The 23,144-nt window shown below is 71.6% G+C and overlaps 3 protein-coding genes across 4 annotated transcripts in view; 2 read left to right on the top strand and 1 right to left on the bottom strand.

Annotated features, from left to right (window-relative positions):
- The window catches only part of LOC142024699 (transmembrane protease serine 9-like), a 28,083-nt gene extending 24,258 nt beyond the window's left edge, over nucleotides 1–3,825 (top strand). Inside the window, 11 exon segments of the mRNA XM_075016852.1 lie at nucleotides 235–342; nucleotides 421–558; nucleotides 998–1,040; nucleotides 1,042–1,093; nucleotides 1,286–1,403; nucleotides 1,520–1,670; nucleotides 2,103–2,182; nucleotides 2,253–2,368; nucleotides 2,688–2,820; nucleotides 3,088–3,137; nucleotides 3,613–3,825. Of these exon segments, the coding sequence (XP_074872953.1) occupies nucleotides 235–342; nucleotides 421–558; nucleotides 998–1,040; nucleotides 1,042–1,093; nucleotides 1,286–1,403; nucleotides 1,520–1,670; nucleotides 2,103–2,182; nucleotides 2,253–2,368; nucleotides 2,688–2,820; nucleotides 3,088–3,137; nucleotides 3,613–3,762 (1,139 nt within the window). The 3' untranslated portion in view covers nucleotides 3,763–3,825.
- Nucleotides 3,826–5,167: 1,342 nt separating this feature from the next.
- On the bottom strand, nucleotides 5,168–9,259 carry NELFE (negative elongation factor complex member E). Of its 2 annotated transcripts, none has more exons than XM_075017677.1 (10): nucleotides 9,097–9,259; nucleotides 8,695–8,767; nucleotides 7,868–8,013; nucleotides 7,717–7,791; nucleotides 7,308–7,342; nucleotides 6,890–7,041; nucleotides 6,181–6,325; nucleotides 6,040–6,094; nucleotides 5,535–5,637; nucleotides 5,168–5,272 (listed from the first exon to the last, which is right to left on the bottom strand). In XM_075017677.1, the coding sequence occupies exons 1-10, from the start codon at nucleotides 9,169–9,171 to the stop codon at nucleotides 5,199–5,201; spliced, it is 933 nt and encodes a 310-aa protein (XP_074873778.1). In that variant the 5' UTR covers nucleotides 9,172–9,259; the 3' UTR covers nucleotides 5,168–5,198. The 2 variants fall into 2 exon arrangements, with proteins under 2 accessions (XP_074873778.1, XP_074873777.1); XM_075017676.1 differs by having other exon boundaries at nucleotides 6,866–7,041; nucleotides 9,097–9,258.
- A 201-nt stretch (nucleotides 9,260–9,460) lies between these two features.
- On the top strand, nucleotides 9,461–22,654 carry SKIC2 (SKI2 subunit of superkiller complex). Its single transcript, XM_075017615.1, has 29 exons — nucleotides 9,461–9,662; nucleotides 9,966–10,087; nucleotides 10,179–10,288; nucleotides 10,432–10,549; nucleotides 12,434–12,548; nucleotides 12,626–12,700; nucleotides 12,890–12,943; nucleotides 13,127–13,323; nucleotides 13,485–13,619; nucleotides 13,752–13,897; nucleotides 13,978–14,124; nucleotides 14,305–14,389; nucleotides 14,865–14,971; nucleotides 15,165–15,311; nucleotides 15,379–15,478; nucleotides 15,557–15,769; nucleotides 16,420–16,530; nucleotides 17,145–17,256; nucleotides 17,389–17,507; nucleotides 18,324–18,461; nucleotides 18,545–18,682; nucleotides 19,128–19,232; nucleotides 19,357–19,516; nucleotides 19,956–20,082; nucleotides 20,547–20,757; nucleotides 20,842–20,952; nucleotides 21,613–21,831; nucleotides 21,911–22,051; nucleotides 22,415–22,654. The coding sequence occupies exons 1-29, from the start codon at nucleotides 9,650–9,652 to the stop codon at nucleotides 22,613–22,615; spliced, it is 3,777 nt and encodes a 1,258-aa protein (XP_074873716.1). The 5' UTR covers nucleotides 9,461–9,649; the 3' UTR covers nucleotides 22,616–22,654.
- Nucleotides 22,655–23,144: the final 490 nt, after the last annotated feature.

Raw genomic sequence — 23,144 nt, 5'->3', positions numbered from 1 at the left:
ACCTGCTGAGTGAGAGTCACTCCTGCCAGCGGCCGGGGTGCAGTGCAGGGGGACCCCTGAACCCCATCACACCCCCAGGCCCCCAACATCCCCATGGAGCCCCGAGACCCCCACATCCCAACCCCTCCTGTGCCCCTCATCTCCAGCCAGCGCTGCTGGTGCTTGGCTCTGCTGGTGGCCCCCCCCGGGCGCCCCATGGCCCCCGCACCCCCATCTCCTCCCAGCCCCGCTGAGCCCCCCACCTGTCCGCAGGGAACACCAACATGGGGGGCTCCCCCGAGCCGGTGGTGGCGCAGATCCGGGAGCTGCTGAGCATCAACCGCGGCCGCGAGGACTACCTGGGTGAGCGCCGAGGCGGGGGGCTGGGCCGGAGGGAGGGGCGGCCCGACTGCGCCCAGCTCACCCCGCCGCTCCCGCCAGATATCTACGTGTTCGGGATCGGGGCCCTGGTGAACCTGCAGAACCTGAACGCGCTGGCCACGCACAAGAGCAACGAGAAACACGTTTTCCACATGCAGAACATCCAGGACCTGCGCAAGACCTTCCAGGAGATGATTGGTACCCCCGGGACCCCCCCCAGGGCCCCCACCCCCCGGAACCCCCAGGGCCCCAACCCCTCCCGGGACCCCCCAGTGACCCCATCCCCCAGGGCCCCCCGGGACCCCCCAGTGACCCCATCCCCCAGGCCCCCACCCCCCCTGGGATCCCCCCAGGACTCCCCCTAGGGCCTCCATCCCCCAGGACCCCCCCCTAGGGCCACCATCCCCCTGGGATCCCCCAGGACCCCCTCAGAAGCCCCCTAGGACCACCATCCCGAAGGACACCCTGGGAGCCCCGTACCCTCCCAGGAACTGCCCTATCCCCCCGAGCGCCTCATCCCCCAGGACTCCCTGGCCCTCCAGCCCTCCCATTCTCCAGGCCCCCCCCTCAGCTCTCCCTCCCTCCCTCCACCCCCCGGGGCCCAGCCTGCCGGCTCCTGACCCCTCTCTCCCCCCAGACGAGAGCGAGGTGCTGAGCATGTGTGCCTGGGCTATGACTACCAGGAGGCTCGGACCAGCAGAAGCACCCCTGGCACGTGGCCATCAAGATCGCTGTGAGTGGGGGCGGGCGGGGAGCCGGGGGGCAGCTGGGGTGACCCGCCCCGCAGCGCCCCGGGAAGGGGCTGGAAGTGGGGGGTGGGGGCAGGTGGGGTAACCCCCTCAGCGCCCCAGGCAGAGGCTGGAGAGGGGGCGGAGGGAGGGGATCTGGGCTGCGCAGAGGGGTAATGCCCCCCCGCCCCCCGCAGCGCCCCGGGAAGGGGCAGGAGATCTGCAAGGGGTCGCTGATCTCCCCCTACTACGTGCTCACGGCCGCCCACTGCTTCGACATCAACGACGAGGCACAGTGGATCTCCGTGGACGTGGGTGAGCCGGACGCCTGGGTCCCCGGGCTGGGGGAGGGGCCGGGGGCGCTGGGCCGGACGCCTGGGTCCCCCGGGCTGGGGGCGCTGCTGTAGCTCCGGCCGCCTGGGTCCTCGCAGGGCCGCAGCTGGTTAACAAGGTGGAGGAGCTACGGAGCCACCCCCAGTACCACATCGGGGCGTTGCGGGACAAGGGGATCCCGGAATTCTATGACTACGACGTGGCGCTGGTGAAACTGAAGAAACCCGTCCCCTTCTCCCCCACTGTGCGGTGAGTGGGGCCCCGGATCCCCAATCCCCGGGCCCCCCCAAAAACCCCCAACGCCCCTTCTCTGACACCTCCCAGTGAGCAGGGTGCCCCAATGCCCCCAACGCCCCGGCCCCCCAACTCCCCTTCTCTGACACCTCCCAGTGAGCAGGGCCCTCCCAAAAACCCCTAACTCCCCCAACTCCCCAGAACTCCTAACTGCCTGGGGCCCCCTGGAACCCCCAAGACCCCCACCCCCTTCTCTTATACGTCCCCATGAGCGGAGCCCCCCAGACCCCCCAACCCCCCTGGTGCCCCAATGCCCCTGGAGCCCCCCAACCCTGTTGTGCTCTGGCAACAGCATCCGGTGAATGTGGTCTCCTGCAGCCCTGATCCTCTGGGGCCCCCCATAACCCTCAACCCCCCCCCCCGCTGACTGCGGCCTTCTTCCCCCAGCCCCATCTGCCTGCCCTGCACCGAGGGGGCCACCCGCGCCCTGCGCAAACCCCACCCCGAGACCAGCTGCCAGCACCACGGTAAGAGCCGCTCCCCGCCGCCCCCAGGCCCCGCGGGCGCCCCGGCCCCTGACCCCGCGTCTCCCCGCAGAGCGGCTGCTGCTGCCGGCGGGCGAGGTCCCGGCCCTCTTCGTGCACGAGAAGGTGGACAGGCAGAGGCGGAAGGTGCTGGAGCGCAAAGAGGTGCACATCAAGAACGGCCCCAAGGTGAGGGACCCTGGCGTCCGGGCACCACCCTGCCCCCACCAGCCAAGCCCCATACAGCCGGGGGGGGGCCCCTGGCTGGGCGGCTCTGCTGGGGGGCCCCGGGGCTGGGGGGAGGGGGGCCTGGGGCCAGGCAGCTCTGTTAGGTGCCCTCGGGCTGAGGGAGGGGGGACGCCCCTGGGGCTGGGGAGCTCTGCTGGGGGGCCCTGGGGCTGAGGGCATGGGGGGGGGCCCGGCCAGGTGGCTCTACTGGGTGCCCCTGGGGCTGAGGGCAGGGGCTGTGGGGGGCGGCCCCCAGTGCTCAGCCACCCTCTGCCCCCAGAAATCGGCCTGCGAGGCGGACGCCAAGAAAGCCCTCATCTATGTTAACGTGACGGACGTGAGCCAGGTGGTGACGCCCCGGTTCTTCTGCAGCGGCGGCATCGACCCCGTGGTGGACCCCAACACCTGCAAGGGTGAGTGCGGCCCCCCGGTCCCCCCCCTCAGGCTGCTCCTGGTCTCTCCCCCCGGTCCCCCCCATCGCCCTCTTTGGTCCTCCCCTTGGGCAGTCCCCCGACATCCCCTTCAGTCCCCCTGCCTACCGTCCAACACCCCGTTCAGTCCCCCCTCAGGCTGGTCCCCCCCAGTGAGAACCCCACAACCCACACCCTCCTCAGCAGCCCTGGGGGTCCCCTCGCCCCCCCCGGCAGCACAGCTCCCCTAACCCCTTTCCTCCTCCCCAGGTGACTCCGGGGGGCCCCTCATCATCCACAAGGGCAAACGCTACTTCCAGGTGAGCGACCCCCAGGCCCTGCCCCACTGCCATTTCCCCTCCGCCAGCCGGACCTGCCCCCTGGTGGGGGCACTGGCCATGGGCCTGGCTGCCCTGCCCTGTGGGGGGGGGGGTCAGGCCATGGGGGGTGTTGGCCATGGGCAAACTGCCTTGGGGTGAGTGGGGGGCCGCTGGCTGTGGGCGCCCTGCCCTGAGGGTGGAGTCAGGCCGTGGGGGGCGCTGGCTGTGGCTGACCAGCCCCTCACCTGCAGGTGGGGGTGATCAGCTGGGGCATGTCTGACCGGCCCAGGGGGAGGGGGGGCACTGGCCATGGCCCTGGGCGGGTGGGGGCACTGGCCGTGGCTGACCAGCCCCTCACTGGCAGGTGGGGGTGATCAGCTGGGGTGGGCCTGAGCGGCCTGGGGGTGAGGTGCGCTGGCTGTGGCCGTGCGCGGGTGGGGGCACTGGCTGTGGCTGACCGGCCCCTCACTGGCAGGTGGGGGTGATCAGCTGGGGCGTGGTGGACGTGTGCAAGGACCCCCAGCAGCAGTCGCCGCCCTACGCCCGCGACTTCCACCTCAACCTCTTCACCGTGCTGCCCTGGCTGCGGAAGGAGCTGGCCAAGGAGGAGCTGGGCTTCATGTAGGGGGGCTGCCCCCTGCGCCCCCCACTGCTGTCAATAAACCAGCCGGGCCCTGCCCCAGACGGACACTCGGCTCCTTGCTGGGGGCGGCGCAAGGGGGTGGCAGGGGGGGACACACGCCCAGGCCGGCTCAGGGGTTATAGAGGTGCCAGGGGGGACACGGTGGGGACACACACACACTCGCCCAGGTCGGCTCAGGGGGTTATAGGAGGTGCTGGGGGGACAGACGGGGGGACACTCGCCCAGGCTGGCTGGGGGGTGATAGAGGTGCCGGGGGACACACACACTCGCCCAGGCTGGCTGGGGGGTGATAAAGGTGCCGGGGGGACATGAGGGGGTGGGGGGCACACGCCCAGGCCAGCTGGGGGGGGGTGACAGAGGTGCCGGGGGGACATGAGGGGGTGGGGGGCACACGCCCAGGCCGGCTGGGGGGTGACAGAGGTGCCGGGGGACACGAGGGGGTGGGGGGCACACGCCCAGGCCGGCTGGGGGGGGGTGACAGAGGTGCCGGGGGGACATGAGGGGGTGGGGGGCACACGCCCAGGCCGGCTGGGGGGTGACAGAGGTGCCGGGGGGACACGTGGGGGTGGGGGGCACACGCCCAGGCCGGCTGGGGGGTGACAGAGGTGCCGGGGGACACGGGGGGGGACACACGCCCAGGCCGGCTGGGGGGGGGTGACAGAGGTGCCGGGGGGACACGAGGGGGTGGGGGGCACACGCCCAGGCCGGCTCGGGGGGTGACAGAGGTGCCGGGGGGACATGAGGGGATGGGGGGCACACGCCCAGGCCGGCTCGGGGGGTGACAGAGGTGCCGGGGGGACATGAGGGGGTGGGGGGCACACGCCCAGGCCGGCTGGGGGGTGACAGAGGTGCCGGGGGACACGGGGGGGGACACACGCCCAGGCCGGCTGGGGGGGGGGGGTGACAGAGGTGCCGGGGGGACATGAGGGGGTGGGGGGCACACGCCCAGGCCAGCTGGGGGGGGGTGACAGAGGTGCCGGGGGGACATGAGGGGGTGGGGGGCACACGCCCAGGCCGGCTGGGGGGTGACAGAGGTGCCGGGGGACACGAGGGGGTGGGGGGCACACGCCCAGGCCGGCTGGGGGGTGACAGAGGTGCCGGGGGACACGGGGGGGGACGGGCACACGCCCAGGCCGGCTGGGGGGTGACAGAGGTGCCGGGGGACACGGGGGGGGACGGGCACACGCCCAGGCCGGCTGGGGGGGGGGTGACAGAGGTGCCGGGGGACACGGGGGGGTGGGGGGCACACGCCCAGGCCGGCTGGGGGGGGGGTGACAGAGGTGCCGGGGGGACACGAGGGGGTGGGGGGCACACGCCCAGGCCGGCTGGGGGATGACAGAGGTGCCGGGGGACACGGGGGGGGACACACCCAGGCCGGCTGGGGGGGCACAAGCTCAGCCGTTTATTGGGGCGCAGGCTCAGAAGAGATCCTCGTTGTACACCACCTGCGAGCGCTTGTCCCGGTGGGACCCCTTGGTGCTGTTCTTCACGGCTGCGGAAAAAGGGGATCAGTGCTGGCTGGGGAACTGCCCCCCCCCGCCCAGAGCTGCCGTGAGCTCCCACCTGCCTGCCTTGAGTTGGGGGGGGAACCCAGGCGTTCTACCCCTCACCCTACCTTCACCGAGCCGGGGGAACCAGGCGTCTTGCCCCCCACCCCAACTCCTGCCTTCCCTGAGCCAGGGGGAACCCAGGCATCCTGTGCCCCACCCCCAACCCCAGCAAAGAGAACCCAGGCGTCCGAGGGCGGCCCTCACCCAGCGAGCCCCAGACGGATTTGCCGGTGGCCGCGTCCAGCATGGGCTGCTTGCGGGCGATGCTGACTTTCAGCTGCACGTCCTCCACCACCGCCCCGTTGAGCTGGGGAGAAAGGCGGCGTCAGACCCCAGGGCTGGGTCCCGGCCCCCCTGGGGACCCCACGTGGCCTCCTTGTACAGCCTGCTCAGCACCCAGCCCTACACGTCTGCTGCTACACCGGCACCTGCCCCAGAGCCAGCCCCCCGTCAGCGCCGGGCCAGGGGTCCCATCTCACAGCCCCTGCCCCGCCCCGCCCCAGAGCCAGCGGTCCCCGCCTGACAGCCCCTGCCCCAGAGCCAGCCCCCCGTCAGCGCCAGGTGAGGGGTCCCCGCCTGACAGCCCCCGCCCCGCCCTGCCCCAGAGCCAGCCCCCCGTCAGTGCCGGGCCAGGGGTCCCATCTCACAGCCCCTGCCCCGCCCCACCCCAGAGCCAGCCCCCGTCAGTGCCGGGCGGTGGGGGCCCTACCTCAGCGATGGCCTGATCCGCTGACTCCATCTTCTCGTAGGTGACGAAGGCGCAGCTGGGGGAAGAGGAGGAGTGGTGGGAAGGGAGTCGGGGAGCCAGGCCCCCCCCGGCCCCGCCCCGCCCCGCCCCGGCGGCACTCACTTGCGAGGGCTGTCCATGGAGAGGTCGATGATGGCGCCGAAGGGCGAGAAGGCGTTGCGCAGCAGGCTCTGGGTCATGTCCGTGCCGTACACGTACACTGTGTTCCCCTTGCGCGGGGCCCGCCGGTCTGGGAACGAGTCGGACCCTGTAGGGGTCAGCTGGGGTCAGAGCCGCAGGGAGTCCTGCATCCTCAGGAGCGCCCACAGCCCCTCCCTGCGTAGAACCAGGAGAACCCAGGAGTCCTGGCTCCCGGCCCCTGCCCTTACCACCAGCCCCCACTGCCCTCCCAGCGCCGGTGAGGACCCAGGAGTCCTGGCTCCCAACCCCCTGCTCTAACCACCAGCCCCCACTGCCCTCCCAGCGCCGGTGAGGACCCAGGAGTCCTGGCTCCCAGTCCCCTGCTCTAACCACCAGCCCCCACTGCCCTCCCAGTGCCAGTGAGAGCCCAGGAGTCCTGGCTCCCAGCCCCTGCTCTAACCACCAGCCCCCACTGCCCTCCCAGCGCTGGGAGAGAACCCAGGAGCCCTGGCTCCCTGCTCTAACCGCCAGACCCACTGCCCTCCCAGAGCTGGGGAGAACCCAGGAGTCCTGGCTCCCGGCGCCCCCCATTGCTCTAACCACCAACCCCCACTGCCCTCCCAGCCGTGGGGCCGCAATCCAGGCCCAGGCCGCTGTGGCGTCATACGGCGGAAGCTGCTGTCCCGCTCACGGTCCCTCTCGCGGCTCCGCTCCCGGCTGTGCTCGCGGTCGTAGTCCCACTCGAAGCCATGCAGCCCCTCGCGCTCCGACTCCCGCTCCGCGTCCCGCTCGTCCTCGGCCTCCTTGTCAGGGTCCCGCAGGCGCTCGCTGGAGCTCACGAAGCTGCAAGGGGTGGGGGCGCGCACTGGGTCAGGGCTGTTGCGGGGTCCAGCGTCGTGGGTGTGCTTGGGGCCGGGAACGGGGCCTCGTGCTTAGAGGGGGGCTGGGGCTGGGGCCAGGGTTCCCTGGAAGCTGAGCGCTACGGCCACTGCCCGGGGAGATTCAGGTGCCCAGAATGCGCAGTGTTTCTCAGGGCCCCGGGGGACAGGACTCCTTTCACTCTGCACAGGGCTGGGGCTTTTGGGGGGAGGGCCTGGGGGTGCACTCACCTCTCGTAGAGAGATTTCCTCTGGGGACGCCGGGACTGCAGCAGAGAAAAAAGCAGGTCACCCCCCCGAGCACACAGGTCAGGTCCCCAAGGTGGGCTGGGAACCCCCGGCATACAAGCACATTGCACATCCCAACACCCCACGGGGTGTGGGCCTGGGACTGCCCTCGCCCCCTGGCCCAGCTGTTCACAATGCTGAGCCCTGAGCTGGGGAGAACCCAAGAGTCCTGGTCCCCAGTGCCCCACCCTCCTCTGTGCCACCAGCCCACACTGTCTTCCCAGAGTTGGGAAGAGAACCCAGGAGTCCTGGCTCTCAGCCCCTGCTCTAACCACCAGCCCCCACTGCCCTCCCAGCGCTGGGGACAACCCAGGAGTCCTGATCCCAGCCCCCTCTCCGCAAACCCAGGTACCTCCTGGCTGTCATCGTCGGCCGACATGCTGCGCTGGAAGGGCTGGAAGGTGGGGGCTGGTCCCTTCTCAGGGTCCTAGAAGTACGCAAAGAGTCAGGCAGGCTCTGGGGAGGTCTGAACCCCACAGCGCCCCCATTACTTCCCCACAGACCTTCAGCTTCCCCTCCAGCGTCCGTGAGCGCTTGAAGCCGGAGTTCTTGTTCTCTGCCTTGATGGCGCTGATGGCTCCCGTCTTCACCAGCATCTTGGCCTGCTCTGTCGCTGTGGCCGTGTCCACAACCGGCTGGTCTGAGATGGCTGGGAAAGCGGGAGGCTAGTACCCAGGCGTCTGCTCCCCGAACTCCACACCATAGCCACTGCCCTCCCAGCGCCGGGGAGAACCCAGGAGTCCTGGCTCCCAGCCCCCTGTTCTAACCACCAGCCCCCACTGCCCTTCCTGCGCTGGGGAGAGAACCCAGGAGTCCTGGCTCCCGGCCCCTGCTCTAACCACCAGCCCCCACTGCCCTCTCAGCGCCGGGGAGAGAACCCAGGAGTCCTGGCTCCCAGCCCCCTGTTCTAACCACCAGCCCCCACTGCCCTTCCTGCGCTGGGGAGAGAACCCAGGAGTCCTGGCTCCCGGCCCCTGCTCTAACCACCAGCCCCCACTGCCCTCTCAGCGCCGGGGAGAACCCAGGAGTCCTGGCTCCCAGCCCCCTGTTCTAACCACCAGCCCCCACTGCCCTTCCTGCGCTGGGGAGAGAACCCAGGAGTCCTGGCTCCCGGCCCCTGCTCTAACCACCAGCCCCCACTGCCCTTCCTGCGCTGGGGAGAGAACCCAGGAGTCCTGGCTCCCAGCCCCCTGCTCTAACCACCAGCCCCCACTGCCCTCCCAGCGCCGGGGAGAACCCAGGAGTCCTGGCTCCCGGCCCCCCAACACTGCTCTGCCCCCAGCTCCTCCCCCCCCCACCACGAGTGGGGGACCCAGGCGTCCGGGCTCACAGCGTTTGATGCCGCCCTGGGTGGCTGCGCTGGTGGAGCTCTGCTGCTTCTTCAGCGCCAGCAGCGCCTTTTTCTGGGGGGCGAGACCGGAGCTGCCCGTCAGGGGCGTGTCCCGCCCCCCCGCCCCCTTCACCCGGGCCCCTCCCCCCTATGCCCCGCCCCGCCCCGCCCCTTCTCTCCGGGCCCCGCCCTCACCCAGCCACTTTCCCCCATGCCCCGCCCCCACCCAGCCCCGCCCCCTTCACCTCCGGGCCCCGCCCGCACCCAGCCCCGCCCCCTTCACTGAGGGCCCCGCCCCCACCCAGCCCCGCCCCGCCCCGCCTTCACCTCCGGGCCCGGGCCCCGCCCCCGCCCCCGCCCCGTCCAGCCCCGCCCCCTTCACGCCCCAGGCCCCGCCCCCACCTTCTTCTTGAGCTTGGCGAACTTCTTCTGCAGCGCCTCCTCCTCCTCGCTGAGGCCGGGCGGCAGCGCCAGCATCGTCCCGTCCGGTCCGGTCCGGTCCGGGGGGCGCGGGGAGCCTGAGGCCGGTGCTAGGCAGAGGCCCGCCCCCGGAAGTCCCGCCCCCCCACGGAAACTCCCACAATGCAACGGGCGCGGCCGGCCCGCCCGCCCCTTGTGCTCCCGGCGGCCCCCGCGGCGGCCTCAGACGCACTTCCCGGCCCCGCCCCCAGGCTGGCGCGTTCCGCAGCCTCCTCCCGCGTCGCCGCCGCCTATTGGCCGAGCGCCGCCCTCATTTGCATAGCGGGGCGCGCGCCCGGGGCGGAGGGTTGATACAGCGACCCCGCGGGTGGGGCTGTGGTGGACGTCACTTCCGCCCGTCTCCCCGCTCCCCACCATTGGCCGCAGCACGGACGCGTCACTTCCGCCCCGCAGCCCTCTTCCTCCACCTCCTCCGGCTTCCGCCCCGCAGCTCTCGTCGAGCGCTTCCGGGGCAGGGGGCGGCAGCGGAGCCGCGATGGAGAGAATGGGTGGGGGAGGGGTGGCAGGGTGGGACAGTGGGGGAGGGGCAGAGCAGCTGGGGTCGGGCGGGGCGGGGCGGGGGGGGGAGTGGAAGTGGGGTAGCGCAGGGGGGAGTGGGGTGGGCCAGGGCAGCGAGGGGGGAGTGGGGCATGGAAGGGGTGTGGGGGTGGGGCAGAGCAGCGAGGGGGGAGGGGCAGTGGGGGTGGGGCAGGGCAAGGGGCACAGGGCAGACGGTGGGGGGGGTTCGGGACATCAGGCTATGGGGGGGTGTCTTTGCGGAGTCTGACCCCCGTGCTGCCCCCCCCCCCCAGTGCTGCCCCCCCGGGGGCCCCTGGAGCTGCCGCTGTCCCTGCTGGAAGTGGGCTGCGCTGGGCGCTTTGAGCTCCTCACCCGCCCCGAGGGGCCCGGTGGGGACACGCTGCCTCTCTGCACGGTGAGCCCACCGCCCCCCATCACTGGCCAGGGCCTGGCCTGCCTGGCGGCGTCCCCCCCCCCAACTTCACGTCTCCCTCCTGCCTTTCCAGCTGCCCCACGGCCTGCCCCCCTTCGCCATGGACCTGGCCTCCGAGCTGGAGCAGCGCTTCCTGGCCAGCCCCGAGTGGCTGCCCATCCACCACTTTGAGAGGGCCCACAGGTGAGCAGCCCAGGCCTGGCACCCCAGCTTCCCCTTGCCCCCGGCAGCCCTGGGACATCAGTGCCCAGACCCAACTAATGCCTGGGATGTGGGGGTCGCATCGGGGTGAGGCTGTTGCTGGATTTTCCCCTGCCCCCCATCAGGGGCTGGCCCCGGGAGAAGGCCGTGTGGTCGCTGCTGGAGGTGGACGCCACCCCTGTGCACTCCACGCTGCAGACGGAGCGGGACCCCACCACGGGGCAGATCCTGGGCTTCAGAGAGGTGAGCACGCCCGGACGCCGGGGTTCCACCCTGGCAGCCGCACTCCAGCGGAGAGGGCCGGGAACCTGGAGACTCGGGCAGTCGCGTGATTCAGAAACGAATCGCGTCGTTAAGCAATTAGCAGCTACAACCCCTCGGGATGTTTCCCGCCTTTTCCGAGGGGCTGGTTCCCCTCAGCGGCTAGAACGCAGGGGCTGCAGCACCTGGTTTGCGCTCGGTTGCAGAACCGGTACTTGCCCAGCAAAAGGCAGCGTTAGTCAGCGTCCCTGTTACAGACACGGGCGTGTGAGCTCTTCCGGCGACAGCCGAGCTTGCGAACGTACGGTGCTGTACCTGCTGTAACTGCGCTCGCGGGTGAAACGCGGTCAAACCCGAGAGCCTGCGAGGCCGCTCCGACAGGCGTGTGCGTGTTTGCAGGAGGCCGCGTCGCCTGACAGAGAGACGGGCGTTCGCAGGGCGCCATCAAATCCTTGTGTTCTGTCTGCTGGAGGAGTCGCTGGGCAGCGTTCTCCGAACACGGCCGCTCCACGCGCAGCCGGCGTCAGAGGAGCAAGGGGAGGGCTGGGAATAGGGAAAGCAGAGCGGTGGGCAGCGCTAACAGAGAACAGAACAGGAAAGGTTTTCTGGTCTCTGTCTGAATTCAGGGGTGGGGCAGAGAAGATGTGTGAGACTCAGGGTGGATGTGTGAGACGAGCAGAGCAGCTCCCAGGGCTAAGGATGACCCCTGGGCTGTACCTGGGCTGGCAGGTAACAACTGTGATGGGGTTCAGGTGTCCCCCTGCACTGCACCCCGTCCGCTGGCAGGAGAGACTCTCACTCAGCAGGTACAACAGGAGGTTTATTAGGCAACAGATGCCCAGTTTCTCACAGAAGCGTCAGTGCAGCAGCCAGAGACAGTCCTTCCAACCCGTCCTGGGGGGAGGAGCCCGAGGGGGGCCCCTCTGGGGTGCAGCTTTCCCCCTCCTCAGGCTGGCGCCTTCCAGCTCCTCTTCCCCCAGCCTCTAACTGCCGCCCCCGATTCAAACCCAGCTCGGCTCCTCCCTCCTCTTTGTTCAGGGCAGAGGTGTTACCTGCTAGTTGTAGCTCCAGGGTCATCCTTAGCCACAGGGAGCTGCTGCTTGTCTCCCACATCCAGCCTGGCTCACACACGCACCCCCGCCCCCCGCTCCATCACAACAACTCTGCCCTGAGCACAGAGCAGGGAGGAGCCGAGCTGGGTTGGAATCGGAGGGGCAGTTAGAAGCTGGGGAAGAGGGAGCTGGAAGGCGCCAGCCTGGCGAGGGGGGAAGCTACACCCCAGAGGGGCCCCCCTCGGGCTCCTCTCCCCAGGACGGGTTGCAATGACTGTCTCTGCTGGCTGCACTGACCCCTCTGTGCTGAGCTGGGCTCTGCCGCCTCATAAACCTCCTGTTCTACCTGCTGGGTGAGAGTCACTCCTGCCTACAGACCGGGGCAGAGCTTGGGGACTGCTGAACCCCAACACACAGGGCACGGCCCCATCTTGACAAGCGCGTGCAGCTGCGGCTGCTGCGTTCCAGCAAACGAGCTCTTGGCCAGGGAAGGGCTCAGACGAGGGCAGCGGGGGGGCAGAGCTGGGAAGTGGGTTAGAGAGGAGGATCCGGAGGGGGTAGGGTAGACGGACAGACGGATTCAGGGCTAGCAAGTTGGGGCTGGACCAGAGGAAAGGAGCCGGGAGAGGTACCGATGCGGAGCGTGTCCGTGGCGCCAGGCCCTGCGACAGCGCTGCCAGGCGTTCCCACGCCTGGGGCCTCGTCTCCCTGGCTCCTGTGCTCCCTGTGCTGGGGGCGGGGGGGTGATGCTTCACCGCACTGAGGGCTTGGCCCCGGCCTGCCTCTGACCCTGCCCGCTCCCCTGCCCTGCCAGGCGCTGCTGGACAACGTGGGGCTGTCGGCCAAGAACTCGCTCTCCTTCCAGCGCGCGCCGGGGCCCCCTGCCCAGGCCCTGCGGGGCAGCAGCACCAACTACCCCTTCTGGCCAGGTAGGTGCCCCCCCCACAAACAGCTCCACCCCCTGCCCCAGGGACTGCTGGGGCTCAGCCTCCCTCTGGCTCCCCAGGTGGGATGGACGAGCCCAGCTTAGAGCAGATCGGCACCAGAGAGCAGCTGGAAGAGGAGGTCGACTTCGAGAAAGGTACGTGAGACCTCGGCGTCCTGGGGCGCCCACAGCCCAGCCCAGCCACCTCATTCCCCCTTACCCTCAACCAGCGTCCTGGGGCTGGGGGGAGCCGGTGCCCCAGAGGGGCCAGGCCCTGCCCCATTCCCTGCCCCACTCTTGCCTCCCCTGGTGAAATTTTGCCGCTTTCCCTTGGCTGCTTCGCAGAGCTGCTGACGGTGCCCCCGGGCTGGAAGAAGGGGGTGGAGTTCAAAGCGCAAGGTAGGAGCTGCCCCTGGGGAGGGACCAGCTGGGACGGGGGGGCGGGGGAGGGCCCGGCGGAGTCCGGTGCCTCGGGGTGCCCAGTCCTGTGGGAAGGGACGCGGCGCCCGCCGGTGTTGGGCCCCCTGTCCCCAAGGCAGGGCCAGCGCCTGGGGCACCCCCACCTCGGCGTTTGCTCCGCAGGGGCGGCCCTGCAGGGCCCATCGGGACGGCTGCCCCTGGGCGGGCTGCTGGGGGCGCTGGACTCCTTCCAGCTCGGCGACTCCAGCGACGAAGAGCAGGAGAAGAAGAAGAAGACAAAGGGGCAGGAGAAGGAGAGGCCCCCGGCCCCCACCCCTGCCCTGCAGAGGGCAGACAGCCTGGAGGAGCTGGTGCTCAAGGTGGGGAGTTGGGGGGCTGTGGGAAGCGCGAGGGGTGTGGATAGGAAGAGGGGAGCTCTGGGGGGCGACGGTGCGGATAGGAAGGGGGGCTGGCGGGGAGGGAGCTCTGAGGTCCTGGGAGCCGAGGGGGGAAGCCCGTAACTAGCACCTCTGCCCCGCAGGATGTGGCCTCTGAGCCCCCTCCGCCCGCCCAGCCCGTGCCCCCCGAGCCCCCCCAGGAGCAGTGGGCGATTCCTGTGGATATCTCCTCACCCGTGGACGACTTCTACAAACGCATTCCTGACCCGGCCTTCCGGGTGAGTCCGGCGCGGGGGCACTGGGTGGGGGGGCTGCCCCAGCACACGCCAGGAGCCGTGGGGCACTGGTGGGGGTGGGGGGGGGCTGCCCCGGCGCACGCTGGGAGCCCCCTGACCCCCCCATCCCCGCAGTGGCCCTTCGAGCTGGACGTGTTCCAGAAACAGGCCATCCTGCACCTGGAGCGCCGCGACTCGCTCTTCGTAGCCGCGCACACCTCGGCCGGCAAGACGGTGGTAGCCGAGTACGCCATTGCCCTGGCCCAGAAGCACATGACCAGGTGAGGCCCCGTCCCCCCCTCCCCCCACCCCCCGCTGGATCCCCACCGCTCACCCTCCTCCCCCCTCGCCTCCCCCCCAGGACCATCTACACCTCCCCCATCAAGGCTCTGTCCAACCAGAAGTTCCGAGACTTCAGGAACACCTTTGGGGACGTGGGGCTGCTCACGGGGGACGTCCAGCTGCACCCCGATGCCTCCTGCCTCATCATGACCACTGAGATCCTGCGGTGAGGGGCTGGGAGGGCACCGGCAGGGCTGGGCGCGGGCGGGGGCGGGGTCTGCGGGGCAGGGGGGGCACTGGCGGGGCTGGGGGGGGGCACCGGTGGGGGGCAGGGGTCAGGCTGGGCCGGCAGGCCTGTGGGGACCGGCCCAGGCGCTGGGTCCAGCCGTCTGGCTCTCTGGGGCAGGTCGATGCTGTACAATGGTTCGGACGTGATCCGGGACCTGGAGTGGGTGATCTTTGACGAGGTTCATTACGTCAACGACGCCGAGGTGAGGGCCGGGGTGTCTGTCCTGACCAGACTCTCGTGTGCAGCAGGGAGGAGAGGCCATAGGGTGGGCTGTGGCTGACCCTCATATCTCCCCAGCGTGGGGTGGTCTGGGAGGAGGGGGGCCGTGGGGCAGGCCGTGGCTGACTTCTCTCACCCAGCGTGGGGTTGTGCGGGGGAGGCCGTGGGGTGGTGTGGGGCAGGTTGTGGCTGACTCCCCTCCCCCAGCACGGGGTGGTGCGGGGCGGGGCGGGGCGGGCCATGGCTGACTCCTCTCCCCCAGCACGGGGTGGTGCGGGGCGGGGCGGGCCGTGGGGCAGGCTGTGGGGCGGGCCGTGGCTGACTCCTCTCCCCCAGCGCGGGGTGGTGCGGAGCGGGGCAGGCCGTGGGGCAGGCCGTGGCTGACTCCTCTCCCCCAGCGCGGGGCGGGCCGTGGGGCAGGCCATGGGGCGGGCCGTGGCTGACTCCTCTTCCCCCAGCGCGGGGTGGTGTGGGAGGAGGTGCTGATCATGCTGCCGGAGCACGTGAACATCATTCTGCTGAGCGCCACCGTGCCCAACACGCTGGAGTTCGCCGCCTGGGTGGGGTGAGTGGGGCGGAGGGGGTGGGGGGGCTCCGACGGGCCGGGAGGGGCTGTCTCGGGCAGTGGAGGGGGTGGGGGGACCCCAGCGACCCTGAGTTGGGCAGGGCCGGTGGGGGGCGGGGTGGGGGAGGCGGAAGCGTGGCTGGCCCGGGGGGGGCGGGCAGCACCGCGAGCGCTGACCCCTCCCCCCCGGCAGGCGGATCAAGCGGAAGCAGCTGTACGTGATCAGCACGGCCCGGCGCCCGGTGCCCCTGGAGCACCACCTGTACACGGGCACCAGCCACAAGTCCCAGCACGAGCTCTTCCTGCTGGTGGACGCCCGCGGCGGCTTCCTCTCCAAGGGGTGAGTCCCACGCCGCCCCCCCGCCCACCCCTGCACCGCCCGCCCTCACCCGCCACGTCTCCCCCAGGTACTACGCGGCGGTGGAGGCCAAGAAGGAGCGAACCAGCAAACACGCCCAGACCTTCGGGGCCAAGCAGCCCACGCAGGCGGGGGCCGGGCCGGGCCAGGTCAGTGCTGGGGCGGGAGATGGGGGTCTGGGGGGGGCGGGAGATGGGGGTCGGGCCCTGACCTGCCGCCCCGCCCAGGAGAAGGGGGTGTGGCTGTCGCTCATCGACACGCTGCGGAAGCGGGACCAGCTGCCGGTCGTGGCCTTCACCTTCTCCCGCGCCCGGTGCGACGACAACGCCGCCGCCCTCACCACCGTGGACCTGACCAGCAGCGCCGAGAAGAGCGAGGTGCACGTCTTCTTCCAGAAGTGCATCTCCCGCCTCAAGGGCTCCGACCGCCAGCTGCCCCAGGTCGTGCCCGCGGGGCGGGGCGGGGCGAGGGGCGGGGCTTGGATTGGTGGGGGCGGGGCGAGGGGCGGGGCTTGGATTGGTGGGGGCGGGGCTCAGCAGGGTGGGGCAGGGGGCGGGGTTGGCTGAGCTCCATGGCGGATGGGACGCCCACCCAAGGACAAGGCAGCTCCAGGGCCCAGCCCATTGGCCGGCTCAGCTGCCATGAGACAGGAAATAGATGTGGGGAGTTTAAGGGCACAGGGACAGGAAGTCCCACCCCTGGGGCTTCAACAGCCACACAGAGCCCCAGTTGCCTGCCGGGGGACAGGAAGTCCCGGCCTCCCCAGGTAACGGGGGGGGGTTTACCCAAGCCTTATAAAGGTCAGAGGTTGTCCGACAGGAAGTGACATCACATACTTTTGGCCCAGTGCACTGAGAGAGAATCAAAGGCAGCCAGGCAGGAAGTCCCGCCCCCCCCCCCCCCCCCCGCAGCATGGGGCTGGGCGGAGCCCCCGCTGGGGCGCTTGGCAGGACTCCACAGGAAGTGGGGTCCCCAGCTTGGTGGGGGGCGCGCGCCCTTTGACCTGGGAGCTGGGGGGGGCAGGGCGGGGCGGACAGGAAGTGGGGGGGCGGGGGGCCGCTGGCTGTAACCTCCCCCGGGGCGGGTCCAGGTGCTGCACATGGTGGAGCTGCTGAAGCGCGGCATCGGGGTGCACCACAGCGGCATCCTGCCCATCCTCAAGGAGGTGGTGGAAATGCTCTTCAGCAAGGGGCTGGTCAAGGTGAGAGGGGCGGGGCTGGGCCTGCAGCTGGGGTAAAGAGGCAGCCATTGGCCGGAGGGCGGGGTCAGAGGGGTGGGGCTTTGGCCTGGGTGGGGCTTTGGCTGGAGGGTGGGGGCAGAAGGGCGGGGCTTTGGCTGGAGGGCGGGGTCAGAGGGGTGGGGCTTTGGCCAGGGGTGGGGCTTTGGTTGGAGGGTGGGGGCAGAAGGGCGGGGCTTTGGCTGGAGGGCGGGGTCAGAGGGGTGGGGCTTTGGCCTGGGTGGGGCTTTGGCTGGAGGGTGGGGGCAGAAGGGCGGGGCTTTGGCTGGAGGGCGGGGTCAGAGGGGTGGGGCTTTGGCCAGGGGTGGGGCTTTGGTTGGAGGGTGGGGGCAGAAGGGCGGGGCTTTGGCTGGAGGGCGGGGTCAGAGGGGTGGGGCTTTGGCCAGGGGTGGGGCTTTGGTTGGAGGGTGGGGGCAGAAGGGCGGGGCTTTGGCCAGAGGGCGGGGTCAGAGGGGTGGGGCTTTGGCCAGGGGTGGGGCTTTGGTTGGAGGGAGGGGTCAGAGGGGTGGGGCTTTGGCCGGGGCGGGGCTTTGGCTGGAGGGTGGGGTCAGAGGCCCCATTTGTTCTGTGGGGTTCAGATCCTGTTTGCCACGGAGACCTTTGCCATGGGGGTGAACATGCCGGCCCGCACCGTGGTTTTCGACTCCATCCGCAAGCACGACGGCACCGGCTTCCGTGACCTGCTGCCAGGCGAGTGCTGGGGGGGGCGGCCCTTGGGGTGCTGCTGTGGGGCAGGGGCCCTCGGTGATGTGGGGGCGGGACTGCGGGGCGGGGGCCCTCGGGGCGGGGCCGTGGGGCACTGAGGCTCCCTGCCCCCTGCAGGCGAGTACATCCAGATGGCAGGCCGGGCCGGGCGCCGGGGGCTGGACACCACCGGGATGGTCATTGTGCTCTGCAAGACCCAGGTGCCCGAGATGGCCGACCTGCACCGCATGATGCTGGTGAGCTGCCCCTGGGGTGCTGAGCTGGGGGATACTGGGGCGCCCTGTGGAGGCGGGGGGGGAGCTGGGGTGTCGGGGCTGAGCTTGGGGGATGCTGGGGCATCCTCTGGAGGCGGGGGGGGGGGAGCTGGGGGATGCTGGGGTGTCCTGTGGAGGCGGGGCGGGGGGGAGCTGGGGTGTCGGGGCTGAGCTGGGGGATACTGGGGCATCCTCTGGAGGTGGGGCTGAGCTGGGGGATGCTGGGGCATCCTGTGGAGGCGGGGGGGGGGGAGCTGGGGTGTCGGGGCTGAGCTGGGGGATACTGGGGCGCCCTATGGAGGCGGGGGGGGAGCTGGGGTGTTGGGGCTGAGCTAGGGGATGCTGGGCGGTCCTGTGGAGGCGGCGGGGAGCTGGGGGATGCTCGGGCGTCCTCTGGAGGCGGGGGGGCGCCGGGGGGCTGAGCTGGGGAATGCTGGGGCGCCCTGTGGAGGCGGGGGGGGTGCCGGGGGGCTGAGCTGGGGAATGCTGGGGCGCCCTGTGGAGGTGGGGGGCTGAGCCGGGGCGCCGGGGGGCTGAGCCGAGGGATGCTGGGGCGCCCTGTGGAGGTGGGGGGCTGAGCTGGGGTGCCAGGGGGCTGAGCCGGGGAATGCTGGGGCGCCCTGTGGAGTGTTGGGGGCGGGGGGAGCTGGGCCTCCCCTGGGTGTGCAGGGGCGGGCGGACGGTCTGCAGGGGTGGGCGCAGGTCATGTGCCTTGGGATCCCCATTGCTGCGCAGGGGTCCCCGTGCGGGCGGTGGGTCCCCTGCCCCAGCCCCAGCCCCGCTCCCTCCCGCCCGCAGGGGAGGCCGACGCAGCTGCAGTCCCAGTTCCGCCTGACGTACACCATGATCCTGAACCTGCTGCGGGTGGAGGCTCTGCGCGTGGAGGACATGATGAAACGCAGCTTCTGCGAGTTCCACAGCCGCAAGGACAGCCAGGTCGGGGGGCCGGGCCGGTGGGGGGCCGGGCCGGGAGAGGGGCCAGGAGTGAGCGGCCGCTGACCCCCCCACCCTCCCCGCAGGCCCACGAGCTGGCCATCGCCCAGCTCAGCCGCCGGCTGGCCGCCATGGAGGAGGTGGACACGGGGGGGCAGCTCAGTGACCTGCCCGAGTACTGCCAGGCCGTGCAGGACCTGCAGGAAACACGTCGTCTCATTCAGGTAGGGGCAGAGCCTGGCCCCGGGGTGGGGCAGCAACTTTCCCTGGCTGTTGTGGGCAGAGCGGGCTGGCTGGGGCGGACCGGGCTGGCAGCGGCGGGAAGAGGGCGGGAGGGCTGAGCCGGGGCGGACCGGGCTGGCAGCGGCGGGAAGAGGGCGGGAGGGCGGAGCCGGGGCGGACCGGGCTGGCAGCGGCGGGAAGAGGGCGGGAGGGCCGAGCCGGGGCGGACCGGGCTGGCAGCGGCGGGAAGAGGGCGCGGGGGCTGAGCCGGGGCGGACCGGGCTGGCAGCGGCGGGAAGAGGGCGCGGGGGCTGAGCCGGGGCGGACCGGGCTGGCAGCGGCGGGAAGAGGGCGGGAGGGCCGAGCTGGGGCGGACCGGGCTGGCAGCGGCGGGAAGAGGGCGCGGGGGCCGAGCCGGGGCAGACCAGTCCCCTCCTTTCCCCGCAGCGGCGGGTGGCGGAGTCGGCCAGCGGACTGAAGGCTCTGGCGCCCGGCCGCGTGGTGATCGTCCAGACCCCGGTGCACCGCAATGCCCTGGGGGTGATCCTACAGGTGAGAAGCGCAGGGGGTGCTCCGCATCCTCCTCCCCCACAGCGTTCTACTCAGCTGTTCCCTCAGTGCCCCACCCCAGAGGGGCCGCATCTCCCCTGGGTAACCAGCCCGGCTCCCCCGCCAGGTCTCCCCCGACGCAGCCAACCGGACCTTCACCACCCTGGTGCTTTGCGAGAAGGCCCCCGAGGAGGGGACCCCGGGTGGGCACACAGACAGGGGCAGCCCCAGCCCAGAGGTGCCCTTCCCCGACGACCTGCTGCTCAACAAGCTCTTCCTGCCTGAAGGTAACCCAGGGCGAGCAGCCGTTTTCTCCCTGGCACTGGTGGGGGAGTGGGGGCTGAGAGCCAGGACTCCTGGGTTCTCCCTGGCACTGGGGGGCAGTGGGGGCTGGTGGTTAGAGCAGGGGCTGGGAGCCAGGACTCCTGGGTTCTCCCCGGCGCTGGGGGGCAGTGGGGGCTGGTGGGTAGAGCAGGGACTGGGAGCCAGGACTCCTGGGTTCTCCCCGGCGCTGGGGGGCAGTGGGGGCTGGTGGTTAGAGCAGGGGCTGGGAGCCAGGACTCCTGGGTTCTCCCCGGCGCTGGGGGGCAGTGGGGGCTGGTGCTTGGAGCTGGCGGGGAGGAGCGCTGAGACAGGCTGGGTTCTCCCCGGCTCTGGGAAGGGGCAGAGGCTGCCAGTTTCAGCAGGGATTCGGGCCCCGGCCCACATGCCCCACTCTCCGGGCAGGGCCCTGCGGTCACGTGGTGGAGCAGCTGGGGCCGTGCGACATCGCGGTGCTGACGGGCCGGACACTGCGGGTCAATGCCGAGCGCATCCTGGAGGATGTCCGGAAGCGGCAGATGCCGCGGTTCAGGTGCGGGTGGGGGGGGTGGGGGGTAGTGGGGGCGTCTGGTGAAAGCGGGGGCCAGGGGCTCTCCTGCCTGGTGGGGGACCTCACGCGTCGGTCGGGGCAAAGTGGGGGCTCAGCCATGGCTCGGGGGGGCCAGTGAGGACCTCGGCCATGGGTCAGGGACAGGTGGGGGAGCCAGGCCGTGGCTCGGGGGGCTGGTGAGGAACTCGGCCATGGGTCAGGGACTGGTGGGGGAGCCAGGCTGTGGCTCGGGGGGCCGGTGAGGACCTCGGCCATGGGTCAGGGACAGGTGGGGGAGCCAGGCCGTGGCTCGGGGGGCCGGTGAGGAACTCGGCCATGGGTCAGGGACTGGTGGGGGAGCCAGGCTGTGGCTCGGGGGGACAGGTGGGGGGGCTCGGCCATGCCTCGGGGGGGGCCAGGCCAGCGCCACCCCCGGGGCTAGCGCCTGCGGGCTGGCGCCGTTGCAGGCACGACCCCCCCGGGCCCTCGGCCGTGCAGGCGGCGCAGGAGCTGCTGCGGCTGGCGGAGGGGGGCGCCAGGGGGCTGCCCCGCCTGGACCCGGTGGGCGCGCTGCAGCTGAAGGAGCTGGAGGTGGTGGAGGCTGTCGTGCGGCTGCGGCGCCTGGAGGAGATGCTGCCCAGCTTCCAGTGTGTGCACAGCCCCCGCTTCGCCCCCCAGGTGAGCGCCAGCGCCGTGGGGCGGGGCGGGGCAGGGCCGGCGCGGGGGGGCATCAGGGCCCCTCTGACCCCCGTCTCCCCCCAGTACCTGCGACTGGCCGAGCGGCTGCGGCTGCGGGTGGAGCTGGAGCACAGACGGTTCCTGCTATCGGACCAATCCCTGCTGCTGCTGCCGGAGTACCAGCAGCGGGTCGAGGTGAGCCCCAGTCCCCCTGTCTGCCCCCCAGCCCCAGAGCACCAGCAGCGGGTCGAGGTGAGCCCCAGCCCCCATCCCCACCCTGCCCTCCCCGCCTGCCCCCCAGCCCGAGTACCAGCAGCGGGTCGAGGTGAGCCCCAGTCCCCCTGTCTGCCCCCCAGCCCCAGAGCACCAGCAGCGGGTCGAGGTGAGCCCCAGCCCCCATCCCCACCCTGCGCTCCCCGCCTGCCCCCCAGCCCGAGTACCAGCAGCGGGTCGAGATGAGCCCTGCCCCCGTTCCCCCGACTACCAGCAGCGGGTCGAGGTGAGCCCTGCCCCCCAGAGTACCAGCAGCGGGTTGAGGTGAGCACCAGCCCCCCCGCCTGCCCCCCAGCCCCAGAGCACCAGCAGCGGGTCGAGGTGAGCCCCAGCCCCCATCCCCCATCCCCACCCTGCCCTCCTCGCATGCCCCCCAGCCCGAGCACCAGCAGCGGGTCGAGGTGAGCCCTGGCCCCCCCCGCCCCCTCCGAGTACCAGCAGCAGGTCGAGATGAGCCCTGCCCCCCCCTCCGAATACCAGCAGCAGGTTCAGGTGAGCCCTGCCCCCCAGAGTACCAGCAGGGGGTGGGGCTGAGCCGTGCTGGCGGGAGGCCCCTGCAGCTGCCCCGCTCCCCCGTGCCAGGTGCTGCGGGCGCTGGGCTACGTGGACGCCGGGGGCGCGGTGCAGCTGGCCGGGCGCGTGGCCTGCGAGATCAGCAACCACGAGCTGCTGCTGACGGAGCTGGTGTTCGACAACCTGCTGACGGAGCTGCGGCCGGAGGAGAGCGTGGCCCTGCTCAGCTGCCTGGTGTGCCAGGGCAAGGGCCCCAGCGAGCCCCAGCTGCCCAGCGTGCTGCGCCAGGTGGGCGAGGCGATGGGGGGCGGCGGGGGGGTGGGGCAGGACTCCAGGCCCGGGCCCCTCACGGCCGGCTCCCCCGCAGGGCATGGAGCGGATCCGGGCGGTGGCCGAGCGCGTCGCCCTGCTGCAGCGGGACTGCGGCCTGCGCGAGTCGGTGGAGGACTTCGTGGCGCAGTACAACTTCGGCCTGGTGGAGGTGGTGTACGAGTGGGCCCGTGGCATGGTGAGTGCGGGAGGGTCGGCCGGGCCCTGCCCCGTTCCCCGGTGCCCCTGGCGGGGACAGAACCTGCCCCATTCCCTGCCCCCAAGCCAGCCGGGCCCTGCCCCCCTCCATACCCTGCCCCATTCCCTGCGCCCTGAGACGGGGAGGAGCCGGTCCCCCTAGAGGGCACAGAACCTGCCCCCAAGCCAGCCGGGCCCTGCCCCGTTCCCTGGTGCCCCTAGAGGGGACAGAACCTGCCCCAGTCCCTGCCCCCGGCTGGGAGAGGCTGGTGCCTCTCGGGGGGCCAGGCGCGGCGGTGCCCCACGCCACGTGGGCGAGCCAGCTCCCACCAGCCCCAGCCCCAGCCCCGTCCCTGTCCCGCAGCCCTTCGCCGAGCTGGCCCGGCTGACGGAGACGCAGGAGGGGATCGTGGTGCGCTGCATCCAGCGGCTGGAGGAGACCTGCCGGGACGTGCGCAATGCGGCCCGCATCATCGGCGAGCCCACGCTCTACGCCAAGATGGAGCAGGCCTCCAGCCTCATCAAGAGGGACATCGTCTTCGCCGCCAGCCTCTACACCCAGTGAGCGCGGCCCCCGGGCCCGGCCCGGCCAATAAAGCTCCCTGCACCAGCTGGCGTGCGGCCCTGACTGGGGAGAGGGCGACCTCGCCCTACAGCTGGGAACAGGGGCGATCACCCCCCACAGCGGGGGCATGGGGGGAGCGGGCAGGGTGAGTCCCCTTGTGACCACATGGTCCCTGCTGGGTGTTTGGGGGGCCCTGTGCCCCACTGCTCCCCCAGCCAGGAGTTCTGGGTCTCCTCTGCTGGAGTGGGGGGTGCAGCTGGGCTCCTTTCCCCTGCCTTGGCCAGCAACCACTGGTCTCCATTCCCCCCACCCCCCACAGCCTGGGTGGGCTGCTCGAGGCCCTGCCTTCCCCCCCGGCCACTGCCTGGGTGGGCTGCTCCCGGCCCTACCTACCTCCCCCCCTTCCCACTGCCTGGGTGGGCTGCTCCCGGCCCTACCTACCTCCCCCCCTTCCCACTGCCTGGGTGGGCTGCTCCAGGCCCTACCTACCTCCCCCTCCTTCCCACTGCCTGGGTGGGCTGCTCCAGGC

The sequence above is a fragment of the Carettochelys insculpta genome, chromosome 22, assembly GCF_033958435.1.
Source record: "Carettochelys insculpta isolate YL-2023 chromosome 22, ASM3395843v1, whole genome shotgun sequence".
Classification (NCBI taxonomy): Eukaryota; Metazoa; Chordata; order Testudines; family Carettochelyidae; genus Carettochelys; species Carettochelys insculpta.
Note: the sequence above shows the minus strand (reverse complement) of the source record. Positions and strands in the feature narration are given on the sequence as shown.